This window comes from Zootoca vivipara, chromosome 9 (assembly GCF_965207765.1).
Source record: "Zootoca vivipara chromosome 9, rZooViv2.hap1.1, whole genome shotgun sequence".
NCBI lineage: Eukaryota > Metazoa > Chordata > Lepidosauria > Squamata > Lacertidae > Zootoca > Zootoca vivipara.
Genome location: NC_142592.1, coordinates 43,808,566 through 43,828,521, shown reverse-complemented (window position 1 = coordinate 43,828,521; position 19,956 = coordinate 43,808,566). Strand labels below are relative to the sequence as shown.

The 19,956-nt window shown below is 42.0% G+C and overlaps 1 protein-coding gene across 1 annotated transcript; it reads left to right on the top strand.

Annotated features, from left to right (window-relative positions):
* The first annotated feature begins 1,694 nt into the window (after positions 1 to 1,694).
* EIF3L (eukaryotic translation initiation factor 3 subunit L) lies at positions 1,695 to 18,209 on the top strand. Its single transcript, XM_035127463.3, has 13 exons — positions 1,695 to 1,776; positions 2,305 to 2,353; positions 3,740 to 3,950; positions 4,596 to 4,675; positions 5,637 to 5,698; positions 6,295 to 6,364; positions 6,872 to 6,945; positions 7,902 to 8,073; positions 10,036 to 10,190; positions 11,537 to 11,707; positions 14,326 to 14,823; positions 16,473 to 16,553; positions 17,986 to 18,209. The coding sequence occupies exons 1-13, from the start codon at positions 1,747 to 1,749 to the stop codon at positions 18,022 to 18,024; spliced, it is 1,692 nt and encodes a 563-aa protein (XP_034983354.1). The 5' UTR covers positions 1,695 to 1,746; the 3' UTR covers positions 18,025 to 18,209.
* The last annotated feature ends 1,747 nt before the right edge of the window (positions 18,210 to 19,956 follow it).

The following is a 19,956-nucleotide window of genomic DNA, read 5'->3' as shown; positions in this document are numbered from 1 at the left end:
CTTTGCTTTTGGGTTTTTTTAAATAAAAAAGCTAGATGTGCGTGGGTGGGAATCATAGCTGCCAAGTTTTCCCTTTTCTCGCGAGGAAGCCTATTCAGCATAAGGGAAAATCCCTTTAAAAAAGGGATAACTTGGCAGCTATGGTGGGAATGCTGACTTTGGAAGGGAAGTAAAATGGAGTATCTTGGGAGGAGGGGATGGCCGGCTTGAGCTCCGGTCATGTGCAAAGTGCTCGTTTTGTTGCACTTTTCACATGTAGGAATCCACATTGATTTGCATTATAGAGCAAGGTTAAAACACCCTTTCGTTGAAGTGCTTTCTCCCTAAAACCCCCCACTATTTTTGCCCCATTTAAGAAATGCTTTCAAAGCAATTGCAGCAGAAAGAAGCCGTAAGGTACATTCTGGGCCTTTGCAGGTGCAAATTCAACAGGTGAAGCCTTTAAGATTGCGGCATTTCTATCTGCAGAATTGCTGCTTGCCATGATGTATTTAAAAACACTATCAGGGGGTGGGGGAAGTTTCTTTTATACTTTTTAGCGATAAGGAGCATGGCTTTTTGAAAAGACTGGAACGAAAACAAACTGTAAACCAAGGGGTGCCTAACACAGGAAACTCCAAGAGGTTTTTGTGGTCTCCAATACCTTCCAAAATTTGTTTTTGTTTTTTGAAGGCCCTTTTGGGTCCCAGCACTGTGATCACCATGTTGCAAAAAGGATTTTTGTGGCCATTCCAATGACCCTAATAGATTCCCTGCTGTAATAAAGTTTAACCTGACTGGTCTTCTTTGTTTACACTAATTTTCCTTTCTAGAGCAGTAACTATGTTAACTCGGTACCTTGATAATATATTTGATTGACATGCCGTAATTAATAAATTACTTAAGATGTCACGTGACGGGACTCTCTTCTTTCGTATTTATACTGCTCTTGTCCCGCACATGGCGGGTCTTGCCAGCTGCCATTGGAAACCAGAAGTTTGATCAGAAAACTATTTTGACTAGGCCGGGACGGCGCTCAACCAAAGATTTCCTTTACGCTCGCCCGCTCCCGAAATAACGACAAACCAAGGGGAAGATTGACAGCTGCAACAGCCAATAGGGATCTAAATCAATCTTAGTCCACCCTGCACGAATGGCGCTACTGAAAAGTCGGGGTGACTTTTCCCTTGACTTTGCGCCGATTCGTAATCAGACAGCATCGTTTGCCTGTTTAAATGGCTTTAAATGGGGATGGGTCAAATCTATGCTAGATGAGTAAATTTATGGCCATCTTTACGACAAGTCGATGGAGCCTCCAACTTCAGAGACAGTGTACCTCTAAATGTCTGATACCTTGTGAGAAACAAGAGATGTTTCTCACCAGGTTTCCTCGATCTGGCTGGTGGCCGCTGGAAATAGAATGCCGCGCTAAATGCACCTTTCGGTCTTTTCCAACAGCACTCCTCATTCTTTTAACCCCTCCCGTTCAGTCATCTGCTTATACCCCGCCAATATGCGCCAGCGGGGCTCATCCTCAGTCGTGCTGCGCCACAACAACCCGCGTTAAGCCTCGCTTCAAACGAACCGCTTCTTGCGTTTCCGTTCCTCCCATAGCCAATATTCGGCGAACACCCGGAGTACTTCCGCCGACGGTTTCCGGTCAGTACCGGAAGTAAGCGCGGGTTGCTGACCGGAGCGCTTTCTCTGCCGCAACGCTCCCTCCCTGACGGTGTGCTTTCCTTTCGCCTTCGCTTCGACAGCCTCGCTATGTCCTACCCGGCGGAGGATTACGAAGAGGTACCGGCCTCGCCTGCTCACTTCCCACCCGGGGTCTTGGTCGGCGGGTGGAAATAACTTGCCTGGCCGGCCTTTGGGGTGCGAGTGCAGCCTAGCTGGCATTGGGAGGCGGTGAGGGTGGTTTTTGTCGGGCGGCCAAGCAGCCCCAGAAAGGCGAGGCTGGTTAGCTGGCAGTCCGCATCTGAGTAGGGAAAGGGCAAAGCATAGGTGCAGGGCTGAATTTAGGTTTGATGAGGCCCTAAGCTACTGAAGGTAATGGGGCCCTTCATATGTCCGGCTGTCCTTTGTCAACAACAAATTGTCGCTGTTTTTTGTGTTGAATATATGCTATATGGTAATTTATGGTTCTAATAGGCCCATACACAACACAAAACACGGTTGCTGTATGTAGGTTTCATTTTATTTGTTTTTATCTTATATTTTTGGGGGGCCCGAGAGAGTGAGGCCCCAAGCTATAGCTTGTTTAGCTTATACATAAATTCGACACTGGCCAGGTGTGTTGATATTCTGGTCTTTCTCTGTTTTCAGGGCTCATATGATCCCTATACTTATCCAGGGGAGTATGATATGCACACAGGTGAGCCCTTTCGTTCATATTTTATTTGTTAAAAATATGGTGGTCTGCTCTTCGTCGGTATTGATGCTAAATTGTAAGATCTTTTGGGTTAACACCTCACACACATTTTTTATAATGTTTTTGTTATTCTCTCATCTCAGGCTGTAGTACAACAACCAAAAACTGGGATTTTTTTAAACACCAGGAAACACTAGACTAGAAACAGATAAACAGAGAAGGTTAACCCACCACCCACTCTTTTCTTAAAAATCTAAAAAGCCTGAGTAGACAGATATATATCTTCACTTGGTGCCAAACTGGAAATGTACTTGTAACAGGAGGGCAGTCCACAAACAGGATGCCGCTTTTGAAAAAAGTGTCCATATGGAATGAGGCTTCCACATAGGCCTGGAGTACCAAGAAAACACATGGACCTTGCCCACTCCCTATGCATGCTGACAAAGTGGATATGCTACACAAGATGTTTTCATGCTACATTAGGCTGGGACATTGTGGGATACACACAGGCCAGAGCTGATATTTAATAAAAGAAGGGGGTGCTGTACAAAAAGTTGCTAAGAGAATTTTACCAGCAGCAAGTGCTGCATCAGAATTCTACAACATGGTTTGTAATTTTCTGTTTTGGGCTACTATTAAAAGAACCAAACTTTTTCCTGGGTTGAATTTGACAATTCTTGTGGGAAGATTAGATAAGGTACTTTTCTGATTAAAATTTGTATTATCCCTGACTATTGTTAGGGATAATTCCCTGATGGAAATTGTAATCCAACATCTGGAGCACCATATATTTCCCATCCCTGAGGTTCTTGATGAGGGTCCTTCTTCCTGCTACTTTGCTACCCTCAATGTTGTCTCCTTCCATTAGTAGTAATTAATAGGGAAATCTTGACAGAGCAAAGTTACTAATAAACTGTTACTGATTTTGTATTCTCGTATTTTATTCAGTATGAGGGGGATTAACTTGAGTTATATCTATTTACCAAATTTAATGTCTTGAGACCTAAAACTTTCTTTTTAGTAAGCATGATGGTTATTTGTATTTCTTGGATTAAAACGATCTTGCTGTTCCTAGGTTCCAGTATTCTTTTATGAAATGTGTATGGATGTTTGGAAATTAAGCATGTAAAGTAATTATGAAGGGAAGTGGGGTTCTAAGTGCCAAGTGATTTTGAAGGTTGGAATGCAAACTGTTTCCTATTAATCTACATCAAAAGTGGGGAAACTGTAGCCCTCCATGTATTGTTGGACTCCAATTTCCATCAGCCCCAGGTAGTATGACGATTGGCAGATATTATGGGACTTTGAATTCAACAACATCTGGAATGCCACCTTATTCTACATCTTCCTGTTCTGTTTTAATATGCTTTCATGTCTTCTGTCTCACAGGAGATCCAAAACAGGATCTTGCCTATGAAAGACAGTATGAGCAGCAAACCTATCAAGTGATTCCTGAGGTGATAAAAAACTTTATCCAGTACTTTCACAAGACTGTGTCTGACTTGATTGACCAGAAAGTGTATGAGCTTCAGGCCAGTCGTGTATCTAGTGATCTTATTGATCAGAAGGTTTATGAGATCCAAGACATCTATGAAAACAGGTAAGATTCAGTGTTTCTCAGGGAAGTATGAAGTTTGCCAATATAAATGTCTTGTGGTATCATCGAGTCCCTCACATCAACACCTGTAAGAGAATAAATAATTGATGGGACAAAAATGCACAGCAGTTGCCTTGTTTATAAATTCTGGGAAGTTAGCTGAGGTTTGTGTAAAAGTTGGTTTATATTGTTGGCTCAATCATGCAACTAGCCTAGTTCTGTTTATTCTGGCAAAACATCTCAGGTAGTGGCTGTCCAAGATCTTTGGAAGATTGTTTTCTAAGCCATAATACTGAGGATCTTTTTAAGCAGAGATGCTTGGGGTTGAACCTGGGGGTTTCTGTGCTGCAGAGCTATAGCCCTTACAGAAGAAGACTTTTTTTCATTCCATTCTGAAGGGGGTCCTTCAGGTCTCACCAACAGACATGTGTAAATGAAAAGTCTTGCTATTGCTGTCTATAGATGGTAGATTTCTTTCTCACAGCAAATCAGTAATCCATATTTACATATGCTTGATTTAAAAAATTGGAAAAAGCAATGCGAGGTGCAACAGCAATGACTTAATGACTATTGACCATGTTATTTCTTTGTTTCTTTAGTACTGATGAGTGAGGCACTTGATTTACTAAACATTTCTGTGTGTTGCAGTTGGACCAAACTGACAGAAAGATTCTTTAAAACCACACCATGGCCAGAGGCAGAGGCTATTGCACCGCAGGTTGGAAATGGTAAGTATTTTCCTTTCCCTTGGTCAGCTTAATAAGGAAAAGTAATGGGGAGCTTGTGGCCCTCCAGAACTGATGGAGCTCTGAAGGGGCTGCAGGTTCTCTTATCGCTCCCTTAAGGTAAAGACTCATTATGGCCTTTGTCATACATTGGAACAGTTAACCTATTAAAAATAAATAAAAATGGAATCATGACAGTTTGGGCATTTGCAGTGAGCTGAAGCAAGCTTTACTCTGCGCTGCATTTTCACTTGGGCCCCCACTTATGCTTGGAAATGCTTAGTTGTGTTTGACATCTGTGATACAGTTATTCTGTATTGTAGTGGCCGATTGGCTGACAGTTAATTCAACTACATTAATTTAACTGCAAAAAGTTAGATTGAGGAGGTGGCAAGAAAAGAGACAGAAAGCATCTGTACTATGTAATCTAGAGACTTACGATCACCATTGTGTGGGTTCTAAGAAACATGTTTCTGCTTGGTCACAAAGGAGCCTTTAGATTATGTCTAGATCCTTTAGTATCGCAGATTCCTACTTCTTTCATAAATGTCTGAGCGCAGAGAAGAGAGTTTTTAATTGAGGGGATTTTTGAGAGGAACACTTTCCTCTCTTTTTCATCATGATATTTATTCTGTTACGTTTCTACTGCACCTTTTCTGTCTTATTACTGCTGTTGATTGGAAAGGTTTATGCATCTAGATGTGGTTTTGATCTTGTTTAGTTGTTCTGTATCGGCCTTCACCAACTTGGAGTCCTCCAAATATTTTGGATTTGTTGTTGTTGTTGTTACTATTGTTACCATTATTATCACCTTTTCCCCCAATGGGACCCGCCTGCCATCAGCCCCAGCCAAGTTGGTGAGCAGCGGGTTGGCAAAAGCTGTTTGAAACTGAATCAATTCATTGGGTGAAGAAATAGGATGCAAATATTTTAAATAAGATAATATATCTATTTTTTCTTGAAGATGCTGTCTTCCTGATTTTGTACAAGGAGCTGTATTATAGACACATCTATGCTAAAGTCAGTGTAAGTACTGTGATGGAAAGTGAATTGACTTACTCAGTTGCTTATCCACCTTGAATACTTGGGTTGTTTTGACTTGGGATTATCATTAGGTGAGATGCTCAGCTAGTATTTGAAGCCCAGAAAATTAAACTCCTAAGCCAGGCATCCCCAAACTGCGGGCTTCAAGATGTTTTGGCCTACAACTCCCATGATCCCTAGCTAACAGGACCAGTGGTCAGGGATGATGGGAATTGTAGTCCAAAACATCTGGAGGGCCGAAGTTTGGGGATGCCTGTCCTAAGCTATATACCAGGGGTGGCAAACTCCCAAGAGACTGCGATCTACTCATAGAGTTAAAGACTAGCAGTGACCTACTTCCTTTTGGGGGCTTCAGGTCGAAGTTGTTGAGCTTTTATTAGGAAGGGAAGCCCTGATTTGGGGGGTGAAGGGCGAAAATGTTGAGCTTTTTTTAGGGGAACCAAACTTGTTGAGCTTCTTTGGGGGGAGCCAGTGATCTACCACAGATGTCCAGTGATCTCCCGGTAGATCACGATCTGCCTATAGTCGGATGTGCCTGCTATATACCATCTCAACTCTGATTCTTTTTTTAATTGCAGGGTGGTCCATCTTTGGAACAGAGATTTGAGTCATATTACAACTACTGCAATCTATTCAACTATATTCTCAGTGAGTTCCTAGGATCTGTGCATATAACTTCTTTCTTTTATTGTGAAAGAGAAAACAGGGATAGTTTATATACCAGGAGCGGGTTTAATCAACCTAGAATGCTATCCTACCCATGCACAAAACAGTGTTGGTGGCTGTTTAGCTGAACTTTTCTGTCCAGCAGATCTTTTTATGTTTAATCCCCCTCCCCCACCCACACATACTGAAAGCAATGGGGGTAATTAGCTATGTCACCTCAAGTCAGGTACAGCTAAGGACCTAGATTGGGCCCCTCTTGGGGGAACAGAGAAACTGTGGATCCATAGCCAGCTCTGCTCCACCCCAGGATACCCTGTTGTAAAGCACTATTCTTTCTACCACTTGTTGGAATACCACTGACGGTAGCTTTTCATCTGCCAAGCTCTCTGTGCATGCAGGTTGCTTCCTCCAGCAGACAACATCATGGAGGTTGGCTTGCTCTTTCAGTCTCTTAAGCACTATAAATCCTTTGTGAATGTTCTTCTCTAGATGCAGATGGACCAGCTCCCCTGGAACTGCCCAACCAGTGGCTCTGGGATATCATAGATGAATTCATCTATCAGGTGTGTAGCTTTAAGTTTGAAAGCCACAATAGAAACCTGGCTGTAGTCAACTGGAAAGTGTGCACCAGGCAATATGGGCTCGGGACTTCACATTGAGGGTTATGTACCTTCTTACTTTGCTTGGCTCTTAGTACATAAATAACCCTCAATGAGAAGTCCCGAGCCCATATGGCAGCCACAAGAATGGAGGATCGGGGAAAACAGCATGGAAACAAATTCCAACTTTAAGCAACAATCTCACCCAAAGCAGCTAGCAATTCACTTAAGTCATTTTCTGTTCAATATATCTACATTCTGTTTCAAAGAAAATCAGATTCCAGATACAAAAAACATGTAAGCCATTCAAGAGTCCGTCCAAGCCTATGTCTGTTTAGAAGTAAGCCTCTTGAGTTCAACAGAACTTACTCCCAGGGAAAACGTATACAGTGGTACCTCTACTTACGAATGACTCGACTTACGAATGTTTCTACTTATGAATGGAGCTCTGTCCGCCATCTTGGATGCTGTTTAGATAGGATTTTTTCTACTTACGAATTTTTAGATAGGGTTGCTTCGACTTACGAATTTTTTCTCCCAATGCATTCCTATGGGATTCGACTTACAATTTTTTTCGACTTACGAATGTGCGTTCGGAACGCATTAAATTCGTAAGTAGAGGTACCACTGTATAAGATTGCAGCTTCAATCACAGATGTCTTCTTGAAGCTGCCATTTTACTTCTGGGTGAAGAAACGTCTGGGAGTTTTTTTCTTGCCCAAAGTTCATATTTAAAATACTATTTAGTTAGAGACCTCTGTTATTTGGGCATGCATGTTAATAAATTGCCTTCCTTCGAGTCTTGCTCTGGAAAACTATTTATTTGGGATTTGTATTCTGTCTCTATGCACAAACTATTGGAGGTGAACATATATACTGACCCAGTTTTCTCCGACATTGTTCTCTGTATTCCTTCACAGTTCCAGTCCTTCAGTCAGTACCGCTGCAAGACAGCCAAGAAGTCAGATGAAGAAATTGATTTCTTGCGTTCAAACCCTAAGATCTGGAATGTCCACAGCGTTCTCAATGTGCTGCATTCCCTGGTGGACAAATCCAACATCAATCGGCAACTAGAGGTCTACACCAGTGGAGGTAAGAAGGAATCAAAGGTTTATGTTAGAGAGAGAATAGAAGTGGTTCTAGGTTGTGGTGTGAAGGCACATGAAGAACCATGCCTAGAACCATGCATTCACCACAAGGTGTTGGTTTCCATGATCAAGAAAAAGCAATATATAAATAAATTAAATAATAAAACAAAGCCTTATTCCCTGAGTTCCTGTCTGATTGGAAACCTGTAGAGGCTGTAAGTTCTCTTGTATAAACTCACTTGTATAAAACCAGCTCTGTATGTGTGTCGTTTTCGACAAGTAGCATAATTTGTTGTGGTTTTCTCCTCCAATACCTTTATTAATTTTCTTTCTGCAGAATCCTATCACTGAGAGGCTTTGAGCTATAGCTCTCCTTATCTGTGTGATAGGTACAGTTTAATCCGCAAGCCTGTTAAGCTAATTCTATCCTGCTCACTTTGTTTACCTGAAGCTAAATAGTCTTAAATATAATGCTTGGGTTTAGCCAGTGTGCAGATTAGCCAGGAAGGAAACTGCATTTTGAATATATTTGTAGGTCTTTTAATCAAACATGAGTCTTAGCAGTTTAGTATAAAATACTCATTTTTTAAAAAAACAAAACCAGCAGACTATAAATGATAAGATGAAAAATATACATAAAACAACCAACAGTTCATAAAAACAATTTACTAGTGGTAAATTACTTCAGTTGAATTGGTAAACTGCATGCTCGAGATAGCATAATATGGATTATTTTCATTCCAATGCATTTATAGTGCAGTTTTCAGCCAGTTTACTCAGAAGTCAGTCTTGCTGAGTTCCTTGAGCTTACTGAGTGCCTAACCATGTCTTCTCAGAAGTAGTTGAATTGAATTTAATAGGATTTACTTCCAAGTAAGTGGGGTTAGGGCTGCAGCCTTAGGTCGTAATTCAGGGTGGGAAAGCTGTGGCCCTCCAGATGCTGTGGGACTGTGGTTCCATCCACCCTTGTCTACATGGTCAGTGATCAAGGATGATGGGATTTTTAGTCCATCAACATCTGGAAGCCCACCAGTTTCCCACTACAGTGGAACCTCGGTTTATGAACACCTCGGTTTACGAATTTTCGGTTTACGAACGCCGCGGACCCATCTGGAACAGATTAATTCACTTTCCATTACTTTCAATGGGAAAGTTCGATTCAGTTTATGAACACTTCAGTTTATGAACAGACTTCCGGGACCAATTACACCCATGCTTCGGGTTAAGTACGCTTCAGGTTGAGTACTCCGTGGACCCGTCTGGAACGGATTAATCCACTTTCCATTACTTTCAATGGGAAAGTTCGCTTCAGTTTATGAACGCTTCAGTTTAAGTACTCCGCGGTCCGTCTGGAACAGATTAATCCACTTTCCATTACTTTCAATGGGAAAGTTCGCTTCAGTTTATGAACGCTTCAGTTTATGAACAGACTTCCGGAACCAATTGTGTTCATAAACCGAGGTACCACTGTACTGACATGATTCTTTGCATACTAACTTGAAACCAATTGAAACCATTGGTTTTATTTCTGAATAAAAATAGGTCAGGCTCTTCGTTCCTTACTCTTACATTTTTATATATGTTGAAATTGATTTTTTTTTTACTCCGTTTGTGTACACTGATGTAGTAGTGACTGTAAGTACAAAACCAGAGGATGGTGCTTATTTCGGATAGATTAATTTGCACAATAGGGATGTTTGTTCCGACGGGAGGATCTGATTCTTCTAATGTCTCAGTGGAACTAGTAAATTCTCAAACTCCTGTGAGGCTTCTTAAAACACTTTCAGTTCTTGCTCTAGCCTCTACTACCATAGATGAATCCAAATAAACTATTTCTGTCTGATCAAGCTGATTATAAAACATGTTGAAGATTGCATATGGTCTCTTCTCCCCTGTCCTGCTATAGAATGCACAGTGGTACTTTCAAATTCCTATTAAATATGCAAATACTATTTCCCTCCCCTAGGTGACCCTGAGAGTGTAGCTGGAGAGTATGGCCGCCATTCTCTCTATAAGATGTTGGGCTATTTCAGTCTTGTGGGCTTGCTGCGCCTCCATTCACTCCTGGGAGATTACTATCAAGCCATCAAGGTTCTGGAGAACATTGAACTTAACAAGAAGGTAACAGAGCACAGGACTCAAATCCTGCCAGATGCTAGAGCATTAAAATAGAACATCCCTGTTCTTTTCTGGGGTGTTATACTGGTACTCATTTTTGTTGTTGAGGAGTCCTCTGGATTTCAATGAGGTTTGTGCACCTGATGATTTCTGGGTGCTCTTCTCACCTATGCTGTCATGTGTGTCAAATATAAATCTCTCTTGCCCCATTTAAGTGCTGAGTGTAGAGCTAATTTGTGTACATGGAGGGTACAGTCGTACTTTGGTTGCCGAACATCTTGGAACTCATACGTTTCAGCTCCCAAACGATCGAAAAGCGGAAGTGAGTGTTCTGGATGTCGGAACGATTTTCGGAAGCCGAACATCTGGCACGGCTTCCGATTAGCTGCAGGAGCTTCCTGCAGCCAATCAGAAGTCATGCTTTGGTTTCCAAACGTTTCGGAACAGATTCTGTTCGACTTTCAAGGTACAACTCTGCTGTGAAAAATATTTCATTTTCAGTTCTATGCACAGTCAAAACTTGGGAGTTTTGAGAATCCAGCTCTTCTGAAAACCTTTTTTACTCTCCAAATTACAGGTGTATATTTGAAAATATGCAAAGAATCTCCTTCAAAGCATCTGTTTTGTCATTTCCTTTCATTCCCTGAGTTAATATTCTGAAGTACCTAAGTGCTAGGAGGCCTGTTATCTTGGATGTTTTATCCTTTGCACCATGATGCTTTTTGTGTACTTCTCCAATATCATTCAGAGGACCAAGAGCATGTTTCAGAGAAGGCAAGCTACAGATATGACCTGCCCATTTCTCACTGTTGCCAGTCCTGTTTTCCACCTCAGGAATTACCTGCCCTCTCCCCAGTACCCATTCCTGAATGCCATATTTAGATAAATGTATCAAAGTGTTAATTGCATTGTCAGCCATTGTGACCAAGTACATTGAATTGAGAACACAACATGGGATCTTAGCACTGAGGAGTGTCAAGTGTAAATGTTAGTACACCTGTAGGAAAATAGGCACACCCCATTACCCTTTTTCATGCTGAAAAATAAATAAATTTTAAATTTTGCTCAGGTTTGTTAGTAAACCAAATAAAATGTCACACCTATTAGAAAGGCAACAGTCACGCCCAGTGTAAAACTGGAATAAATAATATATTATGCCCCAAGCCTGGTTTAAAAAGATAGCATGGAGCTGTTCTGTTGTACCACTTCAGGACTACCACTGATCCCCTTTCTAACATAAGGTACTTGAGCAGAATCCTTCCACCATATCCTTTGGAAGAAAGCTGTCCCCAGTAGTGATTGAAAATTATTCCCTCCAGGCATCTCACTTGAATCTCTTCCCTTCCCAGAGTATGTATTCACGAGTGCCAGAGTGCCAGGTCACGACCTATTATTACGTTGGCTTTGCATACCTCATGATGCGACGCTACCAAGATGCCATCCGTGTCTTTGCAAACATCCTCCTGTATATTCAGAGGACCAAGAGCATGTTCCAGAGGACAACCTACAAGTATGAGATGGTAAGGTGGTAAAAAGTCGCTTGTTGCTTCTGTTCCGAGCGCCTTTTCTTGATGCTGTTGATTATTTCCTCCCAGGCACAGACCAAATTTGTACACAATGCTAAACTATTGTTTGTTTGAACTTCCATTTCTCCAATTAACCACAAGTTGTCTCACAAAAAAGGAGACAAGTCATGACTTGTTTCTCTAAAGTATGGCTTGTTTTCCAGCTGCCCTTGACTTTTGTAGCATGGTAAGCTGCTGAGGTAGCCAAACATATCAGGGTGGGGGAAGCATGGCTGTTTGGTCAACATATAACTCCATACAACAGTTAAAACACAACTGATTTGTAAGCCAGCAATGAACTAGGACAGGGGTCAGCAAACTTTTTCAGCAGGGGGCCAGTCCACTGTCCCCCAGACCTTGTGGAGGGCCGGACTGTATTTTGAGGGGGGAAGTGAACGTAGTCCTATGCCCCACAAATAACCCAGAGATGTATTTTAAATAAAAGGACACATTCTACTCATGTAAAAGCACGCTGATTCCCAGACTGTCCGCAGGCTGGATTTAGAAGGCAATCGGGCCAGTTCCGGCCCACGGGCCATAGTTTGCCTACCCATGGACTTTACATCATGGTTTGTTGGCAGAAAATAAGCCTTGCTTAGTCTGCCGGGCTGGGTTTGCACATTCAGGCAACCATAGTTAGGCTAAACAAACTATGTCTTAGAGCTACGTGTAAAACAAACCATGCTCCTCTACTTCCAGAGTAATTTAATGTATTGTCTACCCAGAAGTAACTCCCATTGTATTTAATTGGACTACACCATGATCACTGCTTTATTGTTATTTCTAGCCTCCAGCATTCTAACCAGATTTTCAAGTTTGTTTTCTTTCTTTCTTTCTTTCTTTTTCTTTTTTTAAAAAACATTTTATATTACCTGCAGTTAAGCCTGATTTGGTCACAGACTTTCTGGCCTTCCTGGGACCCATATCTTAATCCAGAAGGCAGCTGATTAAATCTTTCAGGAGCCAGTTTCTCCTTGGCTCCTTACTGTCTGCCCCAAACACATCAAAATTAGTCTTCACCTTCAAGGCTTTCTTCTGCTAATCTGACCTTGTCTCTTGTTACATTGCTCACACACTTTCCCCTGGCATTAATACCAGCTGTGATGTCCTCTCTCTGTGTGTGTATTCACCCCCCCTACCCCCACCCCTTCACTGTATTAATCCTACTTGCAATAGTAGGAGACAACTAAAACAGCTTCATTGTTTTGATCTGCCAAAACCGTTGCTCTCTTCATTAATTGTGTTGAGTTTGTTCTCTGGATCTCTAAAACCAGTAAGTCAGTATTGGGTATCATGGATGATGAATCTTTGGCTGTAATTGTCCCACTAAGGCTTATTTGCAGTATTTTAGTCAGCTAGCAATGTGCGAGTACAATGGCCTTAAACCTCACTGTTTTACACAAACTCTTGTTGCTTCATTCTATAGTATTTTAGAAGATTTTATAGTACCTGCAGGTCTCACATCTTCTGCCAAACTCCTCCAGAATGCAGCTGATTAAATCTTTCAGAAGTCAGGGTGCAACTCAACCCAGGCCATTCCACTTCTGGTTATTACCTGTCTCATTGTAGTGGGAAGAGAGTGTTTGGGTCAGTTCAGTAACTTTTGTTTTGAGTGGGGAACTGAAGGGTGAGGAGGGAAGTAATAGAGAGTAAGAATAGGTGGGAAATAGCCAGAGGAAGCTTTCTTGACATCCTCCCCCCGGACAATGTATTTCTGGGCTTCTCCCTGTGGGTTAGTAACATGCTTGTCTTTTATAATAATGCACCATTATATTTGCTTAGGTTCACATAGTAATACTTGTAGAAAATGTTTCGTGTACGTTATCTCAGTAATTTTTACAACAACCCTGTATATCAGTATCATTATTCCTGTTCTGCAGCTGGGAGGAAGAGACTCAAAAGATTGATTTATTACATTTCTATCCTGGGGAAGAGAGGAATAACAAATTTGCAAAATAATACACTTTATTCTGTGTATTTTATACTAGCAGCCTCATATCCAGCATTGCTCAGAAATTCTAAGAAACCAAAAAAATCAGTGCAGTTTTGAAAGGTTCGGTCTGCCATATTGATTCAAACCTGCATCCAATTGTATCCAAACATAAATGCAAATGTGCACTTGGATCTTGGGAACAATCATGCAAAAATTAGTTTCTTAAAATATATGGCAGATAAGACATATTTAAAACATTTAAGAAACCTAGTAATCTCTAAATAGTGGCTTTCCTAAGGCACTCCTAATTGGCATTTCTGAAGTTGGCACTCTTCAGTTACCAGTGCAAGGGCACATAGGCCTTACTATGGAAATGCAGGGTAAGAGTGACTCCATTGCCTGAATCTGTGTAGCGAAATGGCCAATGGCAGCTTTCAGTTTAATTCTGGCAGTTCAGGCTGTGTGCCTGTCTATTCTGTTTTGGTCACCGTGAAAGTTACCTGTCAACTCAAAGCAGAGGTGAGATTTGACTGGAGGCTTCTGTCACTCAGACTTTTGGCCACTGTGCTGCATGAGTCCTTACGTGGAAATTTGAAAATACGGAGCAGAGTGTTTCTATTGAGCTTTCTTTGTGTCACAGATCAACAAACAAAACGAGCAGATGCACGCCCTGCTGGCCATTGCGCTCACCATGTACCCTATGCGCATCGACGAAAGCATCCACCTGCAGCTCCGAGAGAAATACGGGGACAAGATGCTGCGCATGCAGAAAGGCGACGCTCAAGTGTACGAAGAGCTCTTCAGCTACGCCTGCCCCAAGTTCCTCTCCCCTGTGGTCCCCAACTATGACAACGTTCACCCCAACTACCACAAGGAGCCTTTCCTGCAGCAGCTGAAGGTCTTTGCCGATGAGGTCCAGCAACAGGCCCAGCTTTCTACCATCCGCAGCTTCCTGAAGCTCTACACCACAATGCCAGTTGCCAAGCTAGCCGGTTTCCTGGACCTGACAGAGCAGGAGTTCCGTATCCAGTTGCTCGTCTTCAAACACAAAATGAAGAACCTGGTCTGGACAAGCGGCATCTCTGCCCTGGATGGCGAGTTCCAGTCTGCTTCTGAGGTGGACTTCTACATTGACAAGGTCTGCCCATTCCCGGCTGTCTGTTCACGTCTCTCTGTCCCTTATAGGAAGCTTTCCGGGTTGGTCAGATTGCATAGGTGATGTGGGGAAGGACCATAACTAGTGGTAGAGTATCTGCCTTGCATGCGAACGGGCTCTTGTTCCATCTCTGGGGTCTCCAGGTAGGGCTGAGAAAAGCTATTGTCTGGGTTCGCTGCCACTAAGAGTAGGCAATACAGAGCTAGATGAACTAGCGTTCTAACTTGGTAGAAAGCAGCTTCCTGCAGAGTTCCTAGAGCGCCCATCTCCAGGCAGCCAGAGGTACCTGCTAGGAATGAGCTCTTCACTGCAGAGTTCCTGGAGTGGAAACGAGCTTTAACCCAAGAAAGGCAGAGGTTAGAGGTTCTCCCAAGAATAGATGCATGCTTTTTAAAAATCCATAGTGCCACCTACCATAGGAGGTACTTTGTTTTCCAGTACAATCAGCCCCCCTCTCCCTCTCCCATTTCATTCTAAAAGGGACAAAGCTATGAATCTTGTCCCAAAGAGTTCTATTCACTCCCACCTTTAGAAATCAACTACCCTCACTCACTCAGTTTTCTCCATCAGTTCATCTTCTGCAAATACATCAGATTAAAGGCATATACATTAGTGATTATACACAAGGGATGGGAACCCTGTGGCTTTCCAGATGTTGTTCAACTTCCAGCTCCCATGAACATCTGGAGGGCTATATCCTGATATCTGATACACACCATCATCAAATCAATTCCCATTCTCATCTGTTTGGATGAAGTTGCATGTGTGTGTGTATATATATATATCATTTTCCTAGGGAGGGGTGAATACAAGGACATCTTCAATGGAGAGAGCATTGGTTGAAGCACCCTGTCTTACTATCTGACAGGCTTATCCTTTTCTTCTTTATAAGTATGGAGTATTGTTATGTTTATTTGTGGCATCATAAAACAGTCTGTAGGCAACTTGCAGAAAGTGGGCAATATCTATCTATATCTATATCTATATCTATATCTATATCTATATCTATATCATCTATATCTATATCATCTATATCTATATCATCTATATCTATATCTATATCTATATCTATATCTATATCTATCTACTGTGTTTCTCCGAAAATAAGACACCGTCTTATATTTATTTTTCTTTAAAAAAAACACACAATGGTTTATTTTCAGGGGATGTCTCTTTTTTTATTAAGAATGGTTCAGTTTAACCTACAAGGTTAAACTACCTATCACTATGGCTTATTTTCGGGGTATGGCTTATATTCCTTGAATGCTTAAAAATCCTGCTATGTCTTATTTTATGGCTATGTCTTATTTTCGGAGAAACAGGGTATCTATCTATAATATACAAATCATTGATAGCCGCTTGGAATTAATAATGCATCAACAAAAAAATAAATAAACATCACAGTGTTCATGGACCAAGATAGCCAAGTAATCAGATTATTTCAAATGCCTGGGAAAAGATGTAGATCTTACCTGGCACCAAGAAGACGTTAATGTTGGCCTCACTCCTTCAGTAAGGAAGGAGCCTATCTGAAAAAATACCCCTAGTTCCAGGCTAGAGTGAACTTCATACAGAGCTGTTGCCTGTTAACACCCCTGGGCTGTTCCTTACTGTTGCCTATCTCCTGGCAGGACATGATCCACATCGCAGACACAAAGGTTGCTCGCCGCTATGGGGATTTCTTCATCCGCCAGATCCATAAGTTTGAAGAGGTAAGCTAGTTGCTGAATGAGCAGGCGAAACTTACTAAAATGTTATCATTTGCAAAATTTGATGGGGTGACCTATCTGCACGCTTTCAGCCAGGGTTTGAGGAACAGCTGTGTCTCTCTGTACAGGAGAGAGTGAAATCCAAACAGCATTGCTATGAATGCCAGAAATGAAAACATAGGTGACAGCAGTGCCATCTATCTGTCAGTGGAAGGAGTTCTCCCAATGTCACCTACCCTCTTCTGTCTCCTGCTGCTTGCCAAGGGGGAACATAGTGTAGTTGTTCCAGCTCTCCCACAGAGGGCGCTGCATCACCAGGAGTCCCACCTGGGGGAATGAAAGCTCTATGATGGGGAAATGGCCATTGTGTTGTTTAGACTCACATGGAGAGTGCCACCTTGAGCTGGCTTAACCAAACGCACTGAGCACAGCACCACAGGTGGAAGAGTGCCCTTCTTGGTAACAGATGGCCATCATCTGCTGTACTGTGCACTTGTGTTCATTACTTAAACATGTAAGAATAAGGATAAATACAAGATTTGCAGGTGAGCAGTGAGTTAAGTGTTGAGTTTTTAAGATTCCTAGGTTAGGGAATAGGGAAAGAACTGGGAATATGTAGCACAGAATGGAGGAGAGGAAGAGATAGTAGTAGAGTGGTATTCGGCATTCTAAAATGCAGTCCAAGAAAGCAAAAATACATTGAAGGAAGATTCTGAAGCCATGGGTACAGGTTTTATGCAGCCTACTTCAGTCTGGCTGGTTGCTTCCCAAATGCAAGAACATGGACAGGGCATGATTTTGTTTAAGACTGGGTAAGCATCTCTTAAGCGATATGAACTCTAGGGTAGGGGTGGGGAGCCTGTGGCCCTCCAAACGTTTGGATTACACCTCTGATTATCTCTGTCTGCCAGGTCGGGCTGATGGGAATTAAAAGTCCAACAGCACTGGGGGGCCACAAGTTAGCTTAGGGGAGCCTTTTGCTGCCTGTTAAAGGTAAAGGGACCCCTGACCATTAGCTCCAATCGTGACCGACTCTGGGGTTGCGTGCTCATCTCGCATTATTGGCCGAGGGAGCCGGCGTATAGCTTCCAGGTCATGTGGCCAGCATGACAAAGCCGCTTCCGCTTTGCTGCCTGTTACTAAATACTAAATTACCCAATATCCTTGTAATGCTTTGCAACTTACGCAGTTATGCAAACTTCTATTTGATGTTCAACTCTTCTGTGTTCTGACCTCAAATCTCTCCATCTTGGTAGGATCTAAGTGGTTTAATTTTCCCCATGTCTGCACTTTGCATTCTTGCATGGTGCCCAGATCCTTGAATGCACAGTGCATAGTTCGGATAGTACCAATTTTTTTTTTTGTGTGTGTGTGTGTGTGTGTTTCTACCCTGCCCCCAAGAATTTCCTTGTAATTAGATGTCTGTCTCTTTCAGCTGAATCGCACTCTGAAAAAGATGGGCCAAAGACCTTGAAAGTCGTCTTGAACTCGTCATCAACCGCCTGGTTCTTTCTGTTAAGTGGGCAAACGGGGGGTGGGGAGAGAGAATGAGCTAAGAATTTTGGAATTTTCTGTAGGGCTCTGCAGTTTTTATTTGGATAGCAGACAGCTGAGCTCATATAAAAGGACTAAGAAATCTAATTAAATGAGTGAAATATCTCTTGTGTCTCTGGAGTTATAGTTCATTTGTCCCTTCAGGGGGAGGTGGCCAATTTCCTAGCTTCTTTTGATATCTTAACTTTTGATATCTGTGGGAGGTGTGTAGGGATAGCTGACAGACAGAGCACACATGAGGACACTAATACAGCCATCCACTACTTTGAAAAGTGGTCCAAAGATGCTGTCTCTTCTTTTTAAGAAACCTACAATGAAAAGCTTGCACCTGCCCTTTCCCCTGTTGCTTTGTTTCCTAACATAGGAAGGAGACCTGACATGCTGTATACTGTTAAAAGAAAGAAAGGGCTTGGTTATATGTCTCCTAGGCATTTCTAGGATGTCATGTGAGTTCAATCCAATTTACTAGAGAGTATTATCCCGATCTCAAGCTATTCACTGCTTACCTTTCAGGGGTGTTACTATCACTAGATGTCCTTTTGGTAAACGTATGCTAAGCACTGTAACAGTGGATTCTTACGAGATCTACAATATCAAATGTTTTTCAGACTTCCTTGTGTTGTATAGTTCATGCTGAAACTTGTGGTTTTTACTGGTCCTTTTTTAAAGAAGTCTTTTATAGCAGAAAATATAGCAGTGAAGGTCTGAATGGGCCTTTCAGTTTCCCTTTGTATAAAATAAAAGAATCTGCGGCTGGGGTCCTGTGCATGCATACGTGGCAGTAACTCCCATTGAACTCATTGGAGTTGATTTCAGAGTACTCATGTGTGGGATCAAGCTGCACAAAGCATAAATCTATCTTATTTATATTTGAATCTGATGCCAGGATAGCTTTCAGAATGTAAGTGAGGGCAACAGATGTTGGGGAAGGCTTATTGCAGTGATGGAACAATGTGCTGAAAGAACCATAAGCACATTGTTCAAGTCGTACTCCTTCCTAATTTCCCCAACAGGAGCAAGTATGTGAAACTGACTGCAAATAGCTTTCATCCATCCTCTCAGTGTGAGGTTAGCACCTGTTGGAAACCTTGTTTGCATCCTGTAAGAGGCATCTTATAATGAGCTCTGTTAATGCATATGCTGCAAGCCCCAAAGGATTTGCATGAGAGAACTATAAGTAGGACTGTGCTTTCCTCACTTCAGGGGTTTGCCACAGAATAGCAAAGTTGGGTCCTTCTCACAGTTTGGCATCCAAAGAACCCGCATCTGCTCTCTGTTCCTTTTTATTAAACGTTTTTCATGCCTGGCTGCGGAATAAGGCTTGGTAATGAATGGGGATGCTTTGAAAGCACTTTCGGACAGAACACAGCTGTCTTCCCCTAGTTTCTGCCTCCTGGTGAGGGTTTCCTTGTACAGTTTGCTCACTGCCAATACTCCAAACTCTACACTTCCTTCTGCTTTCCTGATCCTTGCCAAAAAATGGAGGGAGATATCAGATCCATATAAAACCAGAGTCTTGCAAAGACTGTATTTTACAACATTGCTGAACACATTTCATATAACTGCTTCTTGCTGCTGGGTGGTATTTCTTTGGAATGCATGCAGCAACTATTTGTACAGTCAGAGAAGATTTAAACCTTCTAGCGTTCTGTATAAGCCTAAATGGTATTAATAGGTGATTGATGTACATATTTGCAATGTATGATGACTCTTGACTGAAGGTCCTGTTCATTAGTCTGGGAAGATCTGTTTATATGAATGGGTGTCAGAAGTTTACTGTATATAGTTTGCAGGACCGTTAACAAACTGGTTCTCCAACTTTGTCATAGTGAGCTTTCCAAAGAAAAAGAGA

Excerpts from the sequence above, each read along its gene's own strand:
- EIF3L (XM_035127463.3), top strand. The coding sequence starts at position 1,747 with ATGTCCTACCCGGCGGAGGATTACGAAGAG. Across the intron at positions 1,777-2,304 it reads CGGCGGAGGATTACGAAGAG|GGCTCATATGATCCCTATAC; the intron begins GTACCGGCCTCG and ends CTCTGTTTTCAG. Across the intron at positions 14,824-16,472 it reads TGGACTTCTACATTGACAAG|GACATGATCCACATCGCAGA; the intron begins GTCTGCCCATTC and ends ATCTCCTGGCAG.